The following is a 24497-nucleotide window of genomic DNA, read 5'->3' as shown; positions in this document are numbered from 1 at the left end:
AGAGAAAAAGAGGTTAGATTGTACTCACCCAGGGCCGGTCCCACTGCGGTCCGGTCCGATGGGCGTTGCGGTCCGGGTCCGGGGCCTCCCATCTTCCTACGATGATGTCCTCTTCTTGTCTTCACGCCACGGCTCCGGCGCAGGCATACTTCTCTGCCCTGTTGAGGGTAGAGCAAAGTACTGCAGTGCGCAGGTGCTGGGCCTCTCTGACCTTTCAAGGCGCCTGCGCACAAGACAAGACAAGAAGAGGACATCATCGTAAGAAGATGGGAGGCCCCGGACTGGATCGCGACGCCCGTCGGACCGGACCGCAGTGGGACCGCCCCTGGGTGAGTATAATCTAACCTCTTTTTCTCTTCTTTCAGGTTACATCGGGGGCTTATCTACAGCATTACAGAATGCTATAGATAAGCCCCTGATGCCGGTGGGCTTAGCTCAACTTCCATTTTGGGAGTGACAGGTTCCCTTTAAAAGATTCTATGCAAAGGGGTAGGCAGAGGGAGGAGCTAGATGCATAGCAGCTCCTCCCCTCTCATCTACATAGAACTTTATATAAACTAACTGTCATCTCCTGTCTCGGTAATATAACAATTTGCATTCACTGAAGACAGATTTTATCCAGGAATTGAGAATTTTGAGAATGAAAGATCATTCCGGGAGGAGAAAGAAGCTGATTTCTCTGATAAGAGAAAAAATTCAAGTGCAGCAAAATGGTGAAAAAAAAACTTAATTTCTCCCATTTTTTTTGTTTTTTTTTCTCTGTTCATTGTGCAGTAGAAATGATCTTTCATTATAATTTCTAAGGTCAGTATAATTTTACAGAGATACCAGACTGAGTATTTTTTTTCTGTTTAAGTGATGGGGGGAAAAAATCAGCACTTTGAAAAGAAAATTTTAAAAAATAAATAGAGAATTCTGAAAAATTGTGTTGCCATTTTCTGACATGGGGACCCAACATAGGATGTACTACTACGCTCTATATCGGGAGTATTTTGTTGTATGTTTTTTTTTGTATGTATTTTTCACCTTCCCATATTCTGAGGATTTCTTTCCTTTTTTTTTCATATGTATGCAAACACACAGTGTATGCTAAATTTGGAGCATCATTAAAAAAAAAACAAGAGAAATTGTAAATGGAGTGGAAAAAAAACAGCTGGAACTTCAGACAAAGGACAGATTTTTTGGGGGCGGGGGTCTTGAAATAGAAAACATCACGATTGTTGATGACGTTTTGTTAAGAACCTGAAGGCGTAAATTAAGCTGGTTACAAAGGCGTTAAATCGCACGCCATGAAGAATCTGAATATCCTTCGTTGTGGCCTGCGGGGATGGGGCGACGTCACGTCAGGTGCAATAGTAGAGCCTAAAACTTTTCCGTAACTTTCTCAGTCCAAGGGTTTTATTTGTTCCCCACGATCCCTCCCCTCCTGGTACTCCCCCCTCTCCAGCGTCACGGTCGCAGAATGTAACATGCAGACATTTTTGGCTGCCCTGCTTCGTCTATTTCTGGCAGGGAAGATCATCTGTGCGCGTCCTTGTCAGATGACCCAGAAAGGACGAGTGAAGCACAGATCAGGGCGACTGTCGGCACCATGAGGAATTACTTGGTAGGTGGAAATCTCCCTTAATGTGACTTCTAGAAGTTACCCAAAAGTTCTATTAACCCTCGTACCATCCTCTAATAGTCTAAATGCACTCGGAGCAGACTTGCTGCAGACTTTTCGCCAGCTTTTCCATAGTAAAATCCACTTCATACATGAGGACCTCACTGCGGATTTTCTTACGGATTTCTCGCAGATTTGCATTCCATCTACTTTAGCTGGTACCATATTATGCTGTGGATTTTCCATACAATAACCCTTGAGAAAATCCACCGCAGATATGTAACTTATGTTTTCCTCCCCGTTTTTCTTAGCATACCTACAAATGGGGAAAATTTATCCAAACTTTTCATGGACTAAGTCCCAAACCAAAATCCCCCCCCCCGGAGCACACCTCTTCATAAACGGGCCGCATCTCCGGGCTGTCCGCACGTACATCATAGAAAAATTGTTGTGGACGGTTGATCACACAACCTTCTGATAAGCCCTGCCTGTTTGTTTGTTTGTTTTTTAGAAAAGTGATGAGGTCTTCGCAAAGGGGCAGAAAGTTATAAAAGTTTGCAAGGGGGGGGGGCACTTAACTCAGTTTTCTTGAATTTTGCACAAAATCAAAAATGTTTTTTTATTTTTTGTCTTTAAAGAAGCATTTTTTTTTATTCGATGTGTGTATATGTGCATGTAATGTAGTATAAGTGTAGGAATATACTCACCTACCGCTGCTCTCTCCGGTAGCAGTGCTTCTTTAACCTATCTTGCAACTTATTACCATGAAACATCATATATTAAACTAAAATTTGTCAAAATTTGTACAAAAATTTGCATTAAAATAGTTGTGATTTTTCAAAAAGCTGAAAATATCAGTTACAAAAATCTGAAAGCCACAAACCCCAACCACATCATTAAACATAAAAAAACTGACAAATGCATATAAATTCGACTTTTAAAGAGAAGAATTAGGCAGAAATGAAAAATAAACAAAAACACTGAAAACTAAACAAAAAAGGTACAAATGCAAGAGTGAATAAGGCCTCCATTGACCCCATTGTGGTAAAGCCAAACCATTGGCTGGCCTTCAGGCCTTGGTAGGTGACCATCATTTTCAATATTTACTGCCATTCTATAGTATTTAGTATAAGCAATATCATAATCGCAATTTCAAGTCCCCTAGGAAGACAAAAAAATACAGAAATAAGTTTATAAAAAATGCATAAAAATTTGACTGACCTATATTTAAAAATAATCAAATTTAATGAAATGTTGATAGAAACAAATAATAATTTGGTGTCCGCAAAGGTCCTATCTATCAAACTATAAAACGATCTACGGTAACCTGTAAAATAAACAAATAAACTTAAAGAATGAAAAATTGCCTTTTTTGTGGTGCGCACACATTTCCACGCACTTAGATTTTTCTTCCTGTTTTTCAGTACATTATAAGATAAAGCGAAAGGTGTCATTCAAAACAACAAAGTCATGTATTGTAGTATTTTCTGATTAAAATCCATACAAAGCCTCAATAACAAAACCAAACACCTGAAGGGAATCAGGAGACATGTTAGCTTCAGAATTTCTCTGTAGTGCATCCTCAGGCTTTGGACCTTTGGACCTTTAACTACAAGTGATCATACTTCAATATACACTCACCGGCCACTTTATTAGGTACACCATGCTAGTAACGGGTTGGACCCCCTTTTGCCTTCAGAACTGCCTCAATTCTTCGTGGCATAGATTCAACAAGGTGCTGGAAGCATTCCTCAGAGATTTTGGTCCATATTGACATGATGGCATCACACAGTTGCCGCAGATTTGTCGGCTGCACATCCCAAAGATGCTCCATACAAGGCAGGATGGATCCATGCTTTCATGTTGTTTACGCCAAATTCTGACCCTACCATCCGAATGTCGCAGCAGAAATCGAGACTCATCAGACCAAGCAACGTTTTTCCAATCTTCTACTGTCCAATTTCGATGAGCTTGTACAAATTGTAGCCTCAGTTTCCTGTTCTTAGCTGAAAGGAGTGGTACCCGGTGTGGTCTTCTGCTGCTGTAGCCTATCTGCCTCAAAGTTCGACGCACTGTGCGTTCAGAGATGCTCTTAGGCCTACCTTGGTTGTAACGGGTGGCGATTTGAGTCACTGTTGCCTTTCTATCAGCTCGAACCAGTCTGCCCATTCTCCTCTGACCTCTGGCATCAACAAGGCATTTCCGCCCACAGAACTGCCGCTCACTGGATTTTTTTTCTTTTTCGGACCATTCTCTGTAAACCCTAGAGATGGTTGTGCGTGAAAATCCCAGTAGATCAGCAGTTTCTGAAATACTCAGACCAGCCCTTCTGGCACCAACAACCATGCCACGTTCAAAGGCACTCAAATCACCTTTCTTCCCCATACTGATGCTCGGTTTGAACTGCAGGAGATTGTCTTGACCATGTCTACATGCCTAAATGCACTGAGTTGCCGCCATGTGATTGGCTGATTAGAAATTAAGTGTTAACAAGAAGTTGGACAGGTGTACCTAATAAAGTGGCCGGTGAGTGTAGAAGTAACATATCACCAAATAGCAGTTACATGAAGACTGTATACTGAGGGCCTCCACAAGTGTCTGGACTTAGTGTTTGTAACTCATGACTTGTGATGATCCGTAGGAACTCTGATAGAACTTTTTGAACCCTCTACAGGTTTTGGGACAGAGGATCTCACGAGCCTTCACCACATCTAGTCGTGCACAGATGCAAAACCGCGTCCCAGAGAAACAGAAAATATTCCAGGTATTGTTCCTTCAACAGCTCAGTTTTTATTAAATATTGTACAATACAAAGTCATTAATGACCAAGGGTCACAGTCACTGGGCAAAGCAGCTTTCAAACCGATCGCTAGAAAATTGAGTGTGAATTGATTGTTTATTTGTTAATGGCCTACAGTTTTTTTTTCTTAACAATTTTATAAGAATTTATTTGAAACCCAAAGGGACTGTCATAACAGAGCAGCATTTCACCCATGTGTTTGGTTACAGCTACACCCTACCCTTAAATCTTTGATGATCTCAATTGATTTCAGCTAAGATTAGGTTGTAGAACTCTTTCACATTTGCGTTCTAGCCTAAATGAGACAAGATGGGAAACTGATTCTTCACTTTAAACAAAGACAATGCCACCAAAATAGACAGAGAGGATGCCACTGACTTGCTTGAGATTATTCCAAGACCATTAGGGAGACAGAATTGATGTCACCAAATAGATGGAAGTGATTACACCAAGAATATAGAGATGATGCCACCCAGTAGATCTAGATTATTCCACCAAGTTTGACATGATGCGCCAAACAGGCATAGATAATGGTACAAAATACCACCAAATAGGGGGAGATTATGCCACATAGTAGATCTAGATTGTACCAAGTTGACCAGATGATTACTCTAAGTAGGCAGAGAAGATACCACCAACACAGATATGATGGCCCTAGGTAGAGAGATTATGACACCTACTAGATCTAGATTACAGCAGGTTGAGCTACACTAAGCAGGCATAGGAGATACCACCAACTAGCTCAAGATGATTCCACCAAGAGAGTGAGAGATGATACCATCAAATAAGAGGAGATGATGTCACCTAGTAGATCTAGATTACACCTAGTTGACCAGTTGATTACTCTAAGTAGGCAGAGAAGATACCACCAGCACAGATATGATGCCCCAAGGTATAGAGATTATGCCACATAGTAGATCTATATTATTACACTAAGAGATGATGCTACCAAGACATATCAATATGTTTCCACAAACTAGGCAGAGATGATACTTCTGAGATGATTCCACCAAGGAAACAGAGATGATGGCTTTAAGTAGATTGACATGATTCCTCCAAGTAGATTGAGATGTCATTAAGTACACAGAGGTGATGTTACTAAGTAAATTGTGATGATTCCACTAAATAGACACAAATGATCCCACCAAGTAGATAACTCTGTCTGTCTCTGTTGATTACTTTACATTTCCAATACACAGTGTACAATTAATGATTTCCTTGCCTTTTCTAGGCTGACAATGACTTGCCGGTTCACCTGAAAGGAGGCTCAGGAGACCTCATCCTCTACCGAATCACAATGGGCATCACCATTGCAGGTATAATATATAAGCAATGACTAACGACCGTGGCCGAAATGGAATTTAGCAGCCACTGCACAAATATACAATTTATTTGATTATAATCTCATAGATTTGATGACTAATTGGGCACAAATTCCCACAGACATTCGCCAAAATTTTGGGGAATGTCTTCAATGAATAGTGATGACTAAAGGGAATCCAACTCCATATTAATCCCCTTCGTCAGTTTTTCTCAACTCTAGTCCTCAAGACCCCACAACAGGTCATGTTTTCAGGATTTCCTTAGTATTACACAGGTGATAATTTCATCACCTGCTCAAGCATTAATTCCATCGCCTATGCAATACTAAGGAAATACTGAAAACATGACCTGTTGTTGGGTCTTGAGGACTGGAGTTGAGAAACACTGCCCTACGTCTTGATATAAGATGTCATCAGGCCCACATTGCTGTGATGGTCAGGTGTCCAAATACTTTTGGATATATAAAGACTGATTTATTGTTAGTTTTCCACCTAAATTGTGATTTTATTTATGAAAAATAAATGATTGCACAATGACTGATAAAACCTCTATATACAGTAGAGAACACAGGATCCACCATTCACAATAGGTGATGTCACAGCTCACCTCCTCCTCCTGTACAATGACTGATAACACCTCTACATATAGTAGATTGCACAGGATCCACCATATACAATACGTGATGTCACAGCTCACCTCCTCCTCCTGTACAATGACTGATAACACCTCTATATACAGTAGATAACACAGGATCCACCATTCACAATAGGTGATGTCACAGCTCACCTCCTCCTCCTGTATAATGACTGATAACACCTCTATATACAGTAAATAACACAGGATCCACCATTCACAATAGGTGATGTCACAGCTCACCTCCTCCTCCTGTACAATGACTGATAACACCTCTATATACAGTAGATAACACAAAATCCACCATTCACAATAAGTGATGTCCCAGCTCACTTCCTCCTCCTGTACAATGACTGATAACACCTCTATATACAGTAGATAACGCAGGATCCACCATTCACAATAGGTGATGTCACAGCTCACCTACTCCTCCTGAACAAAGACAGATAACACCTCTATATACAGTAGATAACACAGGATCCACCATTCACAATAGATGATATCACAGCTCACCTCCTCCTACTGTACAGTGACTGATAACACCTCTATATACAGTAGATAACACAGGATCCACCATTCACAATAGGTGATGTCACAGCTCACCTCCTCCTCCTGTACAATGACTGATAACACCTCTATATACAGTAGATAACACAGGATCCACCATTCACAATAGCTGATGTCACAGCTCACCTCCTCCTCCTGTACAATGACTGATAACACCTCTATATACAGTAGATAACACAGGATCCACCATTCACAATAGGTGATGTCACAGCTCACCTCCTCCTCCTGTACAATGACTGATAACACCTCTATATACAGTAGATAACACAGGATCCACCATTCACAATAGGTGACATCACTCCTCACCTCCTCCTCCTGTACAATGACTGATAACACCTCTATATACAGTACATAACACAGGATCCACCATACACAATAGGTGATGTCACAGCTCTCCTCCTCCTGTACAATGACTGATAACACCTCCATATACAGTAGATAACACAGGATCCACCATTCACAATAGGTGATGTCACAGCTCACCTCCTCCTCCTGTACAATGACTGATAACACCTCTATATACAGTAGATAACACAGGATCCACCAATCACAATAGGTGATGTCACAGCTCACCTCCTCCTCCTGTACAATGACTGATAACACCTCCATATACAGTAGATAACACATGATCCACCATTCACAATAGGTGATGTCACAGCTCACCTCCTCCTCCTGTATAATGACTGATAACACCTCCATATACAGTAGATAACACAGGATCCACCATTCACAATAGGTGATGTCACAGCTCACCTCCTCCTCCTGTACAATGACTGATAACACCTCTATATACAGTAGGTAACACAGGATCCACCATTCACAATAGGTGATGTCCCAGCTCACCTCCTCAGTGTAATAGTAGGCATAATGGCCAATATAAAAATTACAAGAATGAAAAAAAATCATTAATGTAAAAAAATTACATCAACATAAAAGGCCTTTCTCTTTAATGCCTCCTGAGTTATGGCTAGAAGGTAATTATGAGGTCACTTTCTTTCCACCACAAGGCAAAACGTTTGTGTGGAATATGCAACGCAACGGGTTAAACTCGAGCTAGGAAGAATGGCGCATGAACCAGCGTCGAACACTCCTCAATCTCATGACATATTATGTGATGGTTGCAGTGTACCAATAATCCCCTCTGTATTGCAGGGAGCCTCCTGGCCTTCGGTAATATTGTCATGGCATCTTTACCGCACAAGAAGTGACTATGACGAGAACTTCTGCAACATTTGAGAGCCGGATAGACAATTATGTTTCATTAAAAGCTGTAACGTGTTCACCATTTGTCACTGTCGTCGATGTAAGATAATTCCTTATTTATTCTACAAAATCAGAAAAATGGACATTACCCAGGACTGACACATCTACAAAGATATTGAATCCCCCCCGCCTTATCATTTCTACCAAATAACAGAAGTTACAGGGTTTTCTAATGTCAGACCATCATGGCAGGTCAATCGGTGACACCAGTGGTGGTCAACGAGCTGCAAACCTACTTTCTTAAGAAAGAGAATGTCTCAGTCATTCTCAAAGCAAGACAATGGTTTCTGGTTTAAAGACTAACCATCATTTAAATTTTTATTCCATAAATCAATAGTACACATGAAATTAAGCAACTTTGTAATATATCTTATCAGCGAAATCTGCTTCTTTCTCCTTCTGGACTGATGTTACCCTCTCAAAATTCTCAAATGACAGCTAAAATGTGTCTTCAGCAAATACAGAGTCAAGAGAAGACAGTTGGAGCTCGTATAGTTCTGTGGAACTTCCAGTAGAATGATGGCCGGCCTCCGGCTCCTCCTCCCTCTGTAGGATTTTACAAGCACCAACTGTCATCTTCTATCTCAGTAATTGGAAAATGTGTCTTCGCTGAATCCAGATTTGACCCATGAATTGAGAATGAAAGATCAGTCCAGGAGGAGAAAAAAATCAGATTTCTCTGATAAGAAATATTACAAAGTTCCTTATTTTCATATCTACTATTGATTTATGAAATAAAAATTAAAGTGAGTTACTCTTTAAGACTGTTAGGACTTGTTAGTCAGTCAAGGGTCAAGGAAGTGGCCAACCCTTTGGGATATTACAATATTTTCCAAGGGCTGATGGCCCACTGCACACTACACTTTTGGGCCAATGTTCGGGAAGAATTCAGGATCCCTCCGTTTGTTGCAACCCAGAACAGAACCTGCAAAGGAAATGTGATGAGTCCCTCAAATCCAGAGTAATAAAGTGTTGTCCGATAACTGGTGGCCTGTCCTTTAGATAGGAGATCAATATTAGGTCGGTGGTGGTCCAATTCTCGGTACCGTTGCCAATCAGTTTTTTGTAGTGGACATGGCGTTCTCACCAATCTAATATTTATGGTGAGAGGCTTGAGGGCCCGGATACTTTTATAACATCCCGATTATATTTGAAAACTGTATTCGATTTTCTTCTATTTCAAACAGACCCGTCAACGAGAATTGAGCAAGAAGGTTCACGTTGTCTTGGTCCTCTGTGGCAGCCGGACAACGAAAGATTTAATTTCTGCACACGACACCCTCGGCGCCTTTTGCTCTTACTCGGCACCACAATTTTAAGATTTTGCATATGGCATATTGACTGGTCTTCAGGTGACGACATGACATTGCAGGGTCTAGTAAGCCCAAGAAGCGCCCAGGATGCCAGTGGAGAGTGTCAGGTGCAGAAGTGACGACTGCTCTGGTCCAGCTGCCACGGAGGACCAAGGCATCGGAAATTGTTTTGTCCAACTATACCATCAACCATTTCATCACAGAAAAAAATAAAAATGATAATTAAGAAAAGAAGGAGACTTAAATGCTAAAAAGAGATTGGAAGAAGGGGGAGCAGGTGATGGGTTATTCGCGACCAATCCGGCACATAGAGTAGGATCCCTTTTGTGAACAATCCCCAGGAAGAGCCACTGGCAGATTATGAATGGCTCTCACTTGAGGTAAAATGACCCTGTTCAGATGCTGATTAGAAAGGTTTCAACCTCATCGGACCATCGAGAGAACACATATTCAATAGGGATCCATTTGGGATCTAAACCGCAATAGCACAAAAATAGGACTTGAAAATCCTCCAAAAATACAAAAATACAGCAAAAAGGCAGAGATCCTTACCTGCCCAGGCCTCCAACCAAATGCACTATCCGGATGCAGTGGACCCGTATAGTTAAGATGGCAGTAACATAGGTGCAAGAATACCGATGAGGCAACCGCTCACAGCCTACCAAATCATGGAGCTGTTTAGATTTAGGACTCAAAAGCGTAAGGACCCGTGACGTGGGTTACGAGCTTACGTATTTAGGCCAAAATATTAACTAATACCTCACATATACCGTAATTGTCTTTTTTGCAATTTTTCCCAGGGTGCAGTTGGGCCCATTTTGTCTTGTAAACTGTGGTGTCTATTCACATGGGATGCATTTTGATAGCGCTGGGCAGCCCGCCTGAGCTAATAGAAGGGTGTAACTACTAGGCTGTTAACCTGGAAGCTGGGCATTGCCATAGTGTGAACAGCGCCACATACAAGTCTTTATCGTGCATCAATATACCAAGCAACCGCCCCCTCCATGATTTGGTAGGCTATGAGCGGTTGCCTTATCGGTATTCTTGCACCTGTGTTACTGCCATCTTAAAGGGAACCTGTCACCACGTTTTTGGAAGATGGGATAAAAATAGCGTTAAATAGGGGCAGAGGTGGGCGTTACATTAGTGTGTGTGTTATGCGTTTATTACCCACCTAAGTTGCCGAAATAACTTTGCAAAGTCTCCGTTTTCGCCTGTCAATCAGGCTGGTCAGGTCGCATGGGCGTTGTCTTCCCCCAGATTTGGCGTAGTTTTCCGTTGGTGGCGTAGTGGTGTGCGCATGCCCAAAGTCCGGAATCCTCTTCCAGGGGATTTAAAATAGCGCGGTGTTCGTTATTGCATTGGTGATCGGTGGGCGCGGCCATCTTCCTTTGGCCGCGCGTGCGCAGAAGCGGCGCTCTGCTGGCCGCGGCTTCAGGAAAATGGCCGCCGCGATATCCATCTGCGCACGCGCGGCTTCCCGCGGCCATTTTCCTGAAGCCGCGGCCAGCAGAGCGCCGCTTCTGCGCACGCGCGGCCAAAGGAAGATGGCCGCGCCCACCGATCACCAATGCAATAACGAACACCGCGCTATTTTAAATCCCCTGGAAGAGGATTCCGGACTTTGGGCATGCGCACACCACTACGCCACCAACGGAAAACTACGCCAAATCTGGGTGAAGACACCACGCCCATGTGACCTGACCAGCCTGATTGACAGGCGAAAACGGAGACTTTGCAAAGTTATTTCGGCAACTTAGGTGGGTAATAAACGCATAACACACACACTAATGTAACGCCCACCTCTGCCCCTATTTAACGCTATTTTTATCCCATCTTCCAAAAACGTGGTGACAGGTTCCCTTTAACTATATGGGTCCACTGCATCCGTATAGTGCATTTATCCATTTGGGATCAAAAAAAAGGATGGTTCTTTTTGGTGAGCAGAGCCAAATGATCCAGATAACCAAAAAGAGTCGGACTGCCCAACAATAACTGACTGAGGCACAGCCAGCACACCGGGTCATAAGACGTAATAATATACAGCCATTAATATTAATGCCCGATGCATACTATAGGCGCGGCTTGGTTTCCCACTGCAAATAGAAGAGGGAGGCGTCTCCACATCAAGAACGGCAAAATGGACACCTACGAGGGGGCCTATGAAAGCTTTATTTTTAGTATACAGATTGTGACAGAAATTAATACCATGGCGAAAACTGTACAACGTCACCAGTTTATTTTTCAATAGACAAAAAATACCACAAACTCTGGTACGTGATCACTATGATGCCATAAAAGTATGTGCACCCCCTGTCTACACATAAGTAAATCACATACACCCACAGGGCACAAGCAATAAAGTGAATAGTTCAGACTAGAACCAAGATGGCGCCGGGCCACAATATCAACAATGACCTCAAGGTTTGGGCCAGAGAGAAGACAAGCTAAAGGCAACCAAAACTAGAGATGTCCGATCCACAGTCAGCATTAGAGGTGAGCAAATTGATTCATAACAAATTAAGTGTGTTACAAATTTCCTGAAAATTTCCGAATTTGCCAGAATCTGAAATTTTTGGGATTCGATTTGTACGAATCAGACAAAGTGGTAGGCAGCTGTCATTTTTTTGATGGAGTCTTTTGAGGGTCAGAAAGAGGTTAATAAACCATAAAGGGTTATGCTCACATGTCTTAGGCTTGCCCCTCACCTGTTCTGCTGCCGCAGCTTCCCTTCTGGTCCCCCTCCAGCTCTTGGATATTCCGATACGGACTAGTTCTTGTGATCAGGTGCACCATGAGGCAAAGCAAATCATAGACATGCATTGTTCTCCAGGTGACTCCTTCAGGTCTAGTAAGCGCCAGAAGATCCAAAGATCGGAGGAAGCGAGCAGAGAACCGGGTGAGGACAGATGTGTATAATCTTTTGTTATTTTTAATTCCTCCCTCCTTCTGTGTATTGGGGTATTGAGAGACCTTCGAGCATAATAAATGTCCTCTCGGGACACTTTAGATTCAGACCGAATCGAATCTGTTGGCCGATTTAAGCAAATCTGTCTGAAACAAATTCACAGGAGAATATACAGACCACCTCTCGGATTCATAGATCACAGCAGGTCTAATGGTGCTAGGAACCCAATGCATGACTGACCACTAACTTCTGGACGATTATCCACTTTACCCAATTATTGTACCAGGATAACGTTAAAATGGGGCAAATATGTTACTATACAGAAGGCAAGATGTTTTAGTGTAAGCCTCAACTTTCCATAGAACCAAAGGTTTCCAACATCATGGGGCCATGACCCAAGATGTTTCTACAGGATGGCGCCATAAAGACACTCCAGGATTCTCTAGCAGATGGTCCCACATAGAAGCCACATAACGGATCACACGCTCTTCAGAATCTTCTTAGCCTTAGTATTCGCATCCTGTATTCGATCTTGATTCACTGCAACCTTTAAAGGAAATAACATATTTTTTAGAAGTTCCCAAAACTAAAGGCCCTTGACCCACCCAGCTGTCTCTATCTCACCTTTTCCACGATTTTGTCAACTTGTCTGTTCTGCGTATCGATTTCATTTCCAACATCCAGCGCCATGCTACGGAGATTTCCCAGAATGCTTCCAACTTGATTTAGGTTTTCCTCCATTTCATCTTCTCGAGAATCTCTTGTTATCCTACAGTAAAAAAAAAATCGGAAGGTTGAAAAGTTTCTCCAGAAATAGAAAGAAAAAAAAATGGAAGGAAGCTGATATATTACCCCGATTGCCTCTGCACCTGGGCATTGGGATAAACTGGGTAAAGTGCCAGAATTGGGGCATCTAATGTGATGTGTCAATTGTGGGGCAGCTGCAGGCTGGGTCATTAACCATGGACCATCCCAGGCTGATAATATAGCTGTCTGCTTTATCTGTGCTGGTTTTAAAATATAGGGGTATAATTATTTATTTAAAGCACTGACTATAACTAACCATGCAAAGAAGATGACAGTGATAGTCAGCACCCGGCGCCTGGGAACAGTGCTAACTTTACTGCTTTTTTTCCCGGCTGACGGAGCATTTCATTCCAGAATGTGTCAGACAAATGTCATCTGTGTGTCATCAGTTTGCACATGTGCGGCGCGCGCTTGCTTAGTGCTGCCGGGAAACAATAGGGACATGTCTGACATGTGCACACCGCCATACAATACAATAGGTGTGCATGTGTTCATATATGGGTCCTTAAAAAGTGGTCGTGTAAAGGAGGCCTAAGGCAAAGACTCCAAACCGGAGACGTCACCAAAAGGAAGTGTCCACCTAAGGTTCTTTGACATGAGATTGTGGATTTTTGGGGTCTTCCAGTGACAGAGGTCTTGAGCACCTGAAGATTCTATTGTTGGCCCAGGTTATGTCACAATATTACAGTGTAGCATGAGGCTGTGCAGGGAAAACCCAATTGTAGATCACTTGGAGCTGAAGTTTATGACCTGGGTCCTCAGAATCATGAATGGTCCATATTAAATAGATAATAAATGGGTGAACGTAGACTAATGGTGGCAGCGGTGAAGAAGTGAGCTTGTACAGCGACTGATAGAGAAGTATTCTCAAACTTTACCTCCGGATGTAACTTCCGCTCATCATCATCCTTTCTCTTTCATCAGCAACGCGGGAAGGCTGAGCAGAGACAACGTCGTCGTTAGATTTAGCCCAAGCGGATCTGGACGTTGTGCTGCTCGTCAACCTGAGGAATCGGAAACGTAACTGTCTGGGACCATCATTAGCAATACTTCATCCCTTTTTAACAGTTTCTTTGTTTTTGGGTTTGGTTATGACTCAGAAGGTCACCAATTCTGGCCGCAAAGGCCGAACATCTACTATGTATGGGGTGTCCCGTAATTGGCTGTTGGATTGGAACATGTCTAATCAGATAAACTTTCACCAGAGGGGCAGACAGCGGCTTACACCATCCTACCCTTCCAGAATACATGCACGCTCAGCGATCTGAGGGTGCGTGTGCACATTGAGGGTCAGGAGGAAGGTCTAGAGCTCTACATTGAATAACCAACTTTACAGAATCTGTTGCAGAATATCAGCCCCATAAGAAACGAGCAAGTACCAGATAGGGGCACTTACCTGTCGCAGGAGCACAGGCTGCAGCATTTACTCATATCCGTTAGGTTCTTTTCTGCTTCTCTCATATCCTGATTGATTTGGTTCAAACCTTTGTCAATCCGCTCCAGCTGCTCTGAATGCATAAAATAAAAAAATAGATTTAGTCAACTGTCCCAGGTTTTTGGAGCATATCCCGGGTTGATCTGTATCTGCATATTTGGGACGTAGATACAGCTAAGTGCAATGGTGGAGACTGAACATCATGATCTCATTAAGTATTATGCCAAGAAACAAGTTCAGCTCTGCTGCATCTGTTTCAAATCGAACAGTAGGTGCAATCTAAATTTCCACCACTAGAGGACACTGTAGAGTAACATGTTATACTAGTAGGTGTAATCAATGTTTTCACCACTAGAGGCCACTGTAGGGTAACACGTTATACTAGTTGGGTGCAATCTATATTTTCACCACCAGAGGACATTGTAGAGTAACATATACCAGCAGGTGCAATCAATGTTTTCACCACTGGAGGTCACTGTAGGGTAACATGTTTTACCAGCTGACAGTTGTACAGGAACTTTGGGAAAACTTTGGTTGTTACTTTTCTGTGCTCCTCAATATTGGAAGTTATAGAAGAGCCATAGATTGGGATGGAGAATAGAGTGAGGGGGTTTATAAGACACTGAGTAAATTAAAATGAACCATTGACTGTAGTCAGCCTTACCTCCTTGCTCATCCAGCATCACCAGAGTCCTTATCCCAGCATCCTTACTCTGTCCCATAATAGAATGATGGGCAAAGAAAAATATATAAAGGTTACTTGTTTAACTCTATAATTTATTATCTATGTACTATCTTGTACTAACATATTTTACAGGATAAAAACAGGGAGGCAGTACTAAATGTGAGAGAGACAGGGAGACAGCACTATCTGTACCTACATCATTTACACGGAGAGACAAGGAAGCAGCACAAACTCTATATATCAATAAAGGGAAACACAGGGAGGCCACATTATCTGTGAGAGAGACAAGGAGTCAACACAACCTATACCTACATAATTTACAGGGAGAGACGGTGAGGCAGCAATATCTGTACGTACATCATTTATAGGGAGGCAACACTATCTGTACCTACATCATTTACCTCTACCTACATCAATAAAGGGAAACACAGGGAGGCAGCACTATCTGTAAGAGAGACAAGGAGGCAACACAACCTGTACCTATATCATTTACAAGGAGAGGATAAGCCAGCATTATTTGTACCTACATCATTTACAGGGAGAGACGGTGAGGCAGCACTATCTGTATCTACATAATTTCCAAGGAAAGACAGGGAGGCAGCACTATCTATAACTATATCATTTACAGGGAGAGACAAGGAGGCAGCACTATCTGTACTTATCCATGTACATCGCTTACAGGGAGAGACAGCACTATCTGTACCTTCCCATAGCTCCCAACTGTCCTGGATTCCGATTCTCTCTGTTTAGTGCATAAATTAAATTATATATTCACTGCTTCTCCCTCCTGTGTTCGGTCTCAATCTCCATGTTCGCAAACAGCAGCTCAACCAACGAGCCCCAGCTTATAATGATATAGATAGCAGAATTTGGACCTCTATTGCAGTGAACAAAGAAGCAGGTTATACATGTCCATAGAGATACACTGCATACATAAAAATGTATTTCTATTGCCCCTGTATACTGAGGTGAAGAAAAATATTTTTTTGTTCCTATAAAAGTACATTGCTAAAAAAAAATGAAAGGAACGTTGGAACACTTAAACAACACAATGTAACTCTAAGTCAATCACACTTCTGTGAAATCAAACTGTCCAGGCATAAAGTAACACTGATTGTGAATCAATTTATCCTGCTGTTGTGCAAATGGAACAGACAACTGGGAGAAATTACAGGCAATTAAGAAGACAACCCCTATAAAAGGAGTGGTTCTGCAGGCGGTGACCACAGACCATTTCTCTGTTCTCATCCTTTTTGGCTGTTGTTTTCATCACTTTTGCATTTTGTCATTGCTCTCACCCCTAGAGGCACTGTACAGTAGCAAGAGACGGACTCTACAACCCACAGAAGTTGCTCATGTAGTGCAGCTCATCCAGGATGGCTCATCAATGCGAGCTGTGGCAAAAAGGGTAGCTGTGTCTGTCAGCACAGTGTCCAGAACATGGAGCAGATACCAGGAGACAGGACATGACACCAGGAGACGTGAAGGGGGCCGTAGGAGGGCAACAACCTAGCAGCAAGACCGCTACCTCAGCCTTTGTGCAAGGAGGAACAGGAGGAGCAGTGCCAGAGCCCTTCAAAATGACCTTCAGCAGGCCACTGACATCCATGTGTCTGCTCAAACTTTCAGAAACAGATTCCATGAAGGTGTTATGAGGGCCCAAAGTCCACAAGTGGGTGCTGTGCTTACAGCCCAACACAGTGCAGAACGATTGGCATTTGCCACGGAACATCAAGATTGGCAGATTCGACATTGGCCCCTGTGATCTTCACAGATTAGAGCAGGTTCACACTGAGCACATGTGACAGACATGACAGAGTCTGGAGACGCAGTGGAGAGCGATCTGCTGCCTGCAACATCCTTCAGCATGACCGGTTTGGCAGTGGGTCAGTAATGGTGTGGGGTGGCATTTCTTTGGAGGGCCACACAGCCCTCTATGTGCGCGACAGAGGTAGCCTGACTGCCATTAGGTACCGAGATGAGCTCCTCAGACCCCTTGTGAGACCATATGCTGGTGCAGTTGGTCCTGGGTTCCTCCTAATTCAGGACAATGCCAGACCTCATGTGGCTGGAGTGAGTCAGCAGTTCCTGCAAGATGAAGGCATTAAAGCTATGGACTGGCCCGCCCGTTCCCCAGACCTGAATCCGATTGAATACATCTGGGACATCATGTCTCGTTCCATCAACCAACGTCACATTGCACCACAGAATGTCCAGGAGTTGGTGGATGCTTTAGTCCAGGTCTGGGAGGAGATCCCTCAGGAGACCATCCGCCTCCTCATCAAGAGCATGACGAGGCGTTGTAGGGAGGTCATACAGGCACATGGAGGCCACACACACTACTGAGCATCATTTCCTTGTCTTGAGGCATTTCCACTGACGTTGGATCAGCCTGCAATTTGATTTTCCACATTGATTTTGAGCATCATTCCAACTCCAGACCTCCATGGGATATTAATTATTATTTACATTGATCATTTTTATGTTTTGTATGCATTCCACTATGTAATGAATAGAGATTTGCAACTGGAATATTTCAGTAATATCTAGGATGTGGGATTTTAGTGTTCCCTTTATTTTTTTTGCAGTGTAGTAAAAATAATAAGCAGCAAATTCAAAAATTTAATTTTCTCTATTTTGGTAAGTCTCCCCAGCTCTTGAACCCACAAAGTCAACATTACAGGCAGGAGCCTGAGCTACTGAGCCACAAGCTCTGATGATGTCATGAGGTGAATTTTGTGTAATTGATCTTTATTGCAGGCTCTGACTCCACAGGCAGATTATACTGAGACATACATTGTACACAACAGTGGATTTATATGTATTAGTATTCTAGAGAATAGTAGCTTTTTTCAGCCTATAAAATTACTGAAAAAATAAATGAAAACACTTCATAATGAAAAAAATAGTGTAATTTTCAATGCTTTTTTTTTTTTTAATAATAGACATCCCAAGTCAGCAAATAACGCGGACATATTTTGGTGTCCCTGTAATCGTAATGACCCACACAACACAGCGATAGGATTATTTATGGGAATCGGGAAATTACATTAAAAAATGGCAGGGTTGATATTTCTCTATTAAACCCATAAAAAATGTAATAAAACTGTAATGCTGAGGCCGTGTTCACATGTAGCGTAAATTCTGAATTATTTCGGCTGCTTTTTTCTGCAGGTGTCCTCCCTACACAATGCAATAACAATCTTCTCTGATTATTGCGTGTTTGCGGAGTTCCTTTTATGCGTTTTCCCACTTATTTGATGCGATTTTGGTGCAGAAATGAAGCAGAGTTTTTAACACTTTTTTAATAGTACAGAAAAGCTTTGATTCTGCACTACCAAACAGGAAATCTCTGCATGTATTACGGTTGTCGAACAGCCGCAGGAACTCGAACACATTTTCCGAGCACACTGAAGTCACTCGGTTAGCACACGAGCATGCTCAGATAACACCTTATCCCAGCACGCTCGCTCATCACTACTGTTCACCAGAGGAAACCTTCTAACTTGAAGGAGCTGGAGCAGTTTTGCTTTGAGGAATGAGCAAAAATCCCAGTGGCCAGATGTGGAAAGCTCATAGAGACTTATCCAAAGCGACTTGCAGCTGTAATTGCCGCAAGAGGAGGCTCTACAAAGTACTGACTTTAGGAGGGTGAATAGTTATGCACACTGAAGTTTCCAGTTATTTTGTCCTATTTGTTGTTTGCTTCACAATAAAATGAAAACCAAATGTTCACAGTTGTCGGTATGTTCTTCACATGAACTGATGCAAAGCCTCAAAAAAACACAGTGAAATTCCAAGTTGTGACACAGCAAAACGCGAAAAATGCCAATACATTTGCAAGGCACTGTACATCATTTACAGGGAGACAGCGAGGCAGCACTATCTGTAACTACATAATGTACACGGTGAGACAGCACTATCTGTACCTACATTATTTACAAGGAGAGACATGGAGGCAGCACTATCTGTACTTCCATCATTTACAGGGAGAGATTATGGAGGCAGCACTATTTGTACCGATATTATTTACAGGGAGAGACAGGGAGGCAGTATTATCTGTTTCTACATAATTTAGAAAGAAATACAGAACTATCTGTATCTATATCATTTACAGGGAGAGACATGGAGGCAGCACTATCTGTACCTACATCATTTCCAGGGAGGCAGCACTATTTGTACCTACATCATTAACAAGGAAAGACAGCTAGGCAGCACTAACTGCACCTACATAATTTACAGAGAGACAGGGAGGCAGCACTATCTGTACCTAAATCATTTACAAAGAGAGAAAAGGATGCAGCACTATCTGTACCTACTCTACAGTATATACACAATATTATTACTATTTTGTTTCAGAATTTTAGGAAAATAAAGTGACCACAAACAAATGAACAGAAATAGCATAAATGTGGCATCAAATGTTTGTTTTTCGTTCTCTCACCTCTTCCACCAGTTGCACCATGCGGCGGGTAATGTCCAGAGACTACAAGAGAGAGTAGAGGGGTGATAACACGGTCACCTGCATAATGGATCTCCAACAGATCCTACGATCACGTTAGTCCTGACTAGAGAGGACCATGAACACAGGCACGTTCCAAGCAGACACCCTGCTCCCCCATCTACCCGTGTATTGCTATCTGGAGACTGTCCGGGGCGCCGGCTCCTCCATACAGACAGGTGTGATCTGTGACCCGCTCACCTCATCGGTCACCTGGTCCACGCGCCTCTTCAGCTGTAATTCATTATCACATCGGCCCTTATTCTCCATCTTATGGGTTCGCAGCCCGGAGAAGTGCGGATCACTACAGACAGGGGCAGGTAGAATACAATCATGGTTCCTGAGTATCAATCACATCATCATCAGGCCACCTACATTTAACGATATGGATAAGGATTTTTAACTTTTGATAAATCTCCCTTTATTGAGGTGGGGGGTTATTTAAAGGAGGTTATCTACAAAAGGGAAAAAAATGCTTTTTTGTTTTGTGTTTTTTTTTACCCCAAAAAGGGCTCCACTCCTGCCCACAGGTTGAGTCTGGTATTGCAGCTGAACCTTATTGATGTAACCTGGGATGATGTCTTCAGTCCATTAGTTGTGTTTAGGTTAAGAAAGCATTTTAGCATAACCGCCAAGTGAAGGGAAGCAGGGGACCCCTGTAATGTTAGGATAAATGGGGAGCGAGAGATATAGAGATAGGGGGCCGAACATAATGTAATCAACAGAGGAGCACAAGAGGTAAAGGGTCTACAAGAACCAGTCAAATAGTAGAGAATAGCGCAATCCTGGGGAAGAAGTATGGAAGATGAGAAAAAGCCCCAGCCTAGGAGGATAACGGATCATCACTAGACTAGAAGCATGCCAGGGAACAGAGTATGCTGACTGGAGAGAAAGTCAAAAAGGCAGCTGCACTGCACTAAGTGGATAGTAGAGAAGGGGACAGTACTACACTAGGAGGATAGTGGAGAAGGGGACAGTACTGCACTAGAGGGATAGTAGAGAAGGGGACAGTACTACACTAGGAGGATAGTGGAGAAGGGGACAGTACTGCACTAGAGGGATAGTAGAGAAGGGGACAGTACTGCACTAGGGGGATAGTAAAGGGGACAGCACCGTACTAGGAGGATAGTAGAGAAGGGGACAGCACCGTACTAGGAGGATAGTAGAGAAGGGGACAGCACCGTACTAGGAGGATAGTAGAGAAGGGGACAGCACCGTACTAGGGGGATAGTAGAGAAGGGGACAGCACCGTACTAGGAGGATAGTAGAGAAGGGGACAGCACCGTACTAGGGGGATAGTAAAGAAGGGGACAGCACCGTACTAGGAGGATAGTAGAGAAGGGGACAGCACCGTACTAGGAGGATAGTAGAGAAGGGGACAGCACCGTACTAGGAGGATAGTAGAGAAGGGGACAGCACCGTACTAGGAGGATAGTAGAGAAGGGGACAGCACCGTACTAGGGGGATAGTAAAGAAGGGGACAGCACCGTACTAGGAGGATAGTAGAGAAGGGGACAGCACCGTACTAGGAGGATAGTAAAGAAGGGGACAGTACTACACTAGGAGGATAGTAGAGAAGGGGACAGCATCGTACTAGGGGGATAGTAGAAAGGGGACAGTACTACACTAGGAGGATAGTAGAGAAGGGGACAGCACTGTACTAGGGGGATAGTAGAGAAGGGGACATCACTGTACTAGGAGGGTAGTAGAGAAGGGGACAGCACCGTACTAGGGGGATAGTAGAGAAGGGGACATCACTGTACTAGGAGGATAGTAGAAAAGGGGACAGCACCGTACTAGGAGGATAGTAGAGAAGGGGACAGCACCGTACTAGGGGGATAGTAGAGAAGGGGACAGCACCGTACTAGGGGGATAGTAGAGAAGGGGACAGTACTACACTAGGAGGATAGTAGAGAAGGGGACAGCACTGTACTGGGGGATAGTAGAGAAGGGGACAGCACTGCACTAGGATAGTAGAGAAGGGGACAGCACTGCACTAGGGGGATAGTAAAGAAGGGGACAGCACCGTACTAGGGGGATAGTAAAGAAGGGGACAGCACCGTACTAGGAGGATAGTAGAGAAGGGGACAGCACCGTACTAGGAGGATAGTAGAGAAGGGGACAGTACTACACTAGGAGGATAGTAGAGAAGGGGACAGCACCGTACTAGGGGGATAGTAGAAAGGGGACAGAACTACACTAGGATAGTAGAGAAGGGGACAGCACTGTACTAGGGGGATAGTAGAGAAGGGGACAGCACTGTACTAGGAGGGTAGTAGAGAAGGGGACAGCACCGTACTAGGGGGATAGTAGAGAAGGGGACAGCACTGTACTAGGAGGATAGTAGAAAAGGGGACAGCACCGTACTAGGATAGTAGAGAAGGGGGACAGCACAGTACTAGGGGGATAGTAGAGAAGGGGACAGCACTGCACTAGGATAGTAGAGAAGGTGACAGCACATGAAAATAAGGACGCTAGCAGAGCGGTTGGGCAGCTGGAGTGGTGGTTGGTGCCAACAACACATTTTAGCTACAGAACTGTTCTGGTGAACGTCAGAATAAAACTCAGCCTACGAATAAGGGTCAGGAAGAACTGTAGAGAAGAGCATGGCAGCTGGGAAGGGAGAAGTAAATCCATGGAGAGCAGGGCAGATGATGGTGGTGAGGTAAGACATTGAATGAGTTATCCTTGGGGAGGTGGATGATGGGGGGCAACACTGGATTGCAAGTTGCCAATAAAGAAAATGAGCAACAATTGAATCTGATAATTAGTTTAAAAAAAAAAAAAAAGCAGTCCAAAAAAGGGGCAAGAACGTAATGAAGGTATTGGGGGCAGGGGAGGCACCGGATCGAGAGGGTAAAAGGATGATGAAATCTGCCATTAGAGGTACATGGAAGTACATAGAGCACACATACAGTGACATCATGTTGTGACATCATATCGTGACATGACAGTGATGACATAACGTGTACCGTTACAATAGAGATCCAGCAGTACCAGCAATTTGGGACTTTTTCCGTCTTGTGACAACATTTGGACATGGTGACAGAGAACAGACACCTCACCTGTCGCCAGCACCGGTCGTCTTGCTGTGAGCACGGCGCCGTGCCCCGCTGGCAGCAGCGGCAGCTTCTATACGTTGTGATTGGCAACCACAGGAAACTTGCAAACCAATAATTTTCACCCTGTAGAACGCAGCTGGCTACCATGGCGACGTCTTAGTAACTTCACTATGGAAACGGCTATCTCCGCAAAGGGCGGGAAAGGACAATGACAGCGGAACATGATGGCTAGTTATCTTGTACACCGGGGTGGGCCGGAGGGGGATTATATTTAGAAGAAATCATATTTTGGCTGAGAGGAGCAGAGTTTTCCTACAGAAAACACCATGTTCTCCCTGTCCATGTCCAAACAAAGACATTTTACAGCATCGGGTTTGGTGAGTGCTGACCACTTTTTTTCATTTTGTTTTTGAATTATAAATATCTTTTTGGTTGAGCACCCCTTATGCCCATGCATTGAGTAGGAGGTATAGGAGCTGGTGCAGCGTATTGTAGCACGCCGATAGGTGATCACAAAGGACAGCAGTGCGGGTATATGTTTTCTTTTTTTTGGACTGTTCCTACAGAAATGTATGGCTTATTCTCGTCCTCCTCTCAGTAAGTTTCCATGAAGGGGACGTACAGTCTGTGACTAGTAATCTCGGGCCACCATGCTCCTCAATAATAAAGCCAGCTGCTGTGTGGCAGTTTCTGGAATTATCCTCGTCTAACATCCCCAGATAAACTTCTCTTTATACCATTCACGTTAGGCTACTTTCACACTAGCGTCGCTTGCTGTACGTCGCAATGCGTCGTTTGGGAGAAAAAACGCATCCTGCAAAGTTGCCCGCAGGATGCGTTTTTTCTCCATAGGCTTGCATTAGCGACGCATTGTGACGTATGGCCACACGTCGCATCAGTCATGCGACAGATGCGTCGTGTTTTGGCGGACCGTCGGCACAAAAAAGTTACATGTAACTTTTTTTGTGCGTCGTGTCCTCCATTTCCGACCGCGCATGTGTGGCCGAAACTCCGCCCCCTCCTCCCCGGAACTCCCAATGGGGCAGCGGATGCGTTGTAAAACTGCATCCGCTGCCCCCGTTGCACACTGTCCGTCGGGCCGACGGACTAGCGTGAAAGTAGCCTTAGGCCGCGGCCCCCCAGCCATTCTGGATCCAGCGGGTCAGCCCTGGTTTGGGTGGGGGTGGGGGGGCAAGGTAGGCAGCATGTCTTTGGAACGCAGATACAGTTGAGTATCTCGGTGGAGCAGGGAGTGTCAGCTCCCCGCTCCACCATTCACATGTGCTGTAAGGTTGAAGTGGAAAAACCCTACATTGGGAGACTATGAGGTCATCATACTGTGTGTGGGGGGGATACTGACATCATATTGTGTGAGGGAAAATACTGAGGTCATCATACTCTGTGAGGGGAATACGGAGGTCATCATACTGTGTGTGGGAGGAATACTGAGGTCATCATACTGTGCGAGGGGAATACTGAGGTCATCATACTGTGTGAGGGGAATACTGAGGTCATCATACTGTGTGTGGGAGGAATACTGAGGTCATCATACTGTGTGAGGGGAATACTGAGGTCATCATACTGTGTGTGGGAGGAA

General features: G+C 43.7%; 2 protein-coding genes across 2 annotated transcripts; one reads left to right on the top strand and one right to left on the bottom strand.

Annotated features, from left to right (window-relative positions):
• The first annotated feature begins 1446 nt into the window (after positions 1 to 1446).
• Positions 1447 to 8206, top strand: LOC143809435 (cytochrome c oxidase subunit 7A1, mitochondrial-like). The gene is made up of 4 exons (XM_077292505.1): positions 1447 to 1606; positions 4278 to 4367; positions 5635 to 5719; positions 8079 to 8206. The coding sequence occupies exons 1-4, from the start codon at positions 1592 to 1594 to the stop codon at positions 8132 to 8134; spliced, it is 246 nt and encodes an 81-aa protein (XP_077148620.1). The 5' UTR covers positions 1447 to 1591; the 3' UTR covers positions 8135 to 8206.
• A 3449-nt stretch (positions 8207 to 11655) lies between these two features.
• On the bottom strand, positions 11656 to 23018 carry LOC143806014 (synaptosomal-associated protein 25-like). The gene is made up of 8 exons (XM_077285901.1): positions 22904 to 23018; positions 20040 to 20142; positions 19782 to 19823; positions 15317 to 15365; positions 14614 to 14725; positions 14096 to 14221; positions 13035 to 13179; positions 11656 to 12957 (listed from the first exon to the last, which is right to left on the bottom strand). The coding sequence occupies exons 2-8, from the start codon at positions 20106 to 20108 to the stop codon at positions 12889 to 12891; spliced, it is 612 nt and encodes a 203-aa protein (XP_077142016.1). The 5' UTR covers positions 20109 to 20142; positions 22904 to 23018; the 3' UTR covers positions 11656 to 12888.
• Between the last annotated feature and the right edge of the window lie 1479 nt (positions 23019 to 24497).

The sequence above is a fragment of the Ranitomeya variabilis genome, chromosome 2, assembly GCF_051348905.1.
Source record: "Ranitomeya variabilis isolate aRanVar5 chromosome 2, aRanVar5.hap1, whole genome shotgun sequence".
In the NCBI taxonomy this organism is placed as follows: Eukaryota; Metazoa; Chordata; class Amphibia; order Anura; family Dendrobatidae; genus Ranitomeya; species Ranitomeya variabilis.
This window is presented reverse-complemented; position numbering and strand designations above follow the sequence as displayed.

Coding starts and splice junctions, on each gene's coding strand:
- LOC143809435 (XM_077292505.1), top strand. Junction 4,368..5,634: donor AGAAACAGAAAATATTCCAG/GTATTGTTCCTT, acceptor TGCCTTTTCTAG/GCTGACAATGACTTGCCGGT. Junction 5,720..8,078: donor AATGGGCATCACCATTGCAG/GTATAATATATA, acceptor TCTGTATTGCAG/GGAGCCTCCTGGCCTTCGGT.
- LOC143806014 (XM_077285901.1), bottom strand. CDS start 20,108: ATGGAGAATAAGGGCCGATGTGATAATGAATTACAGCTGAAGAGGCGC. Junction 15,366..19,781: donor TGGTGCAACTGGTGGAAGAG/GTGAGAGAACGA, acceptor ATTATGGGACAG/AGTAAGGATGCTGGGATAAG. Junction 13,180..14,095: donor AGCGGAAGTTACATCCGGAG/GTAAAGTTTGAG, acceptor TTTTTACTGTAG/GATAACAAGAGATTCTCGAG.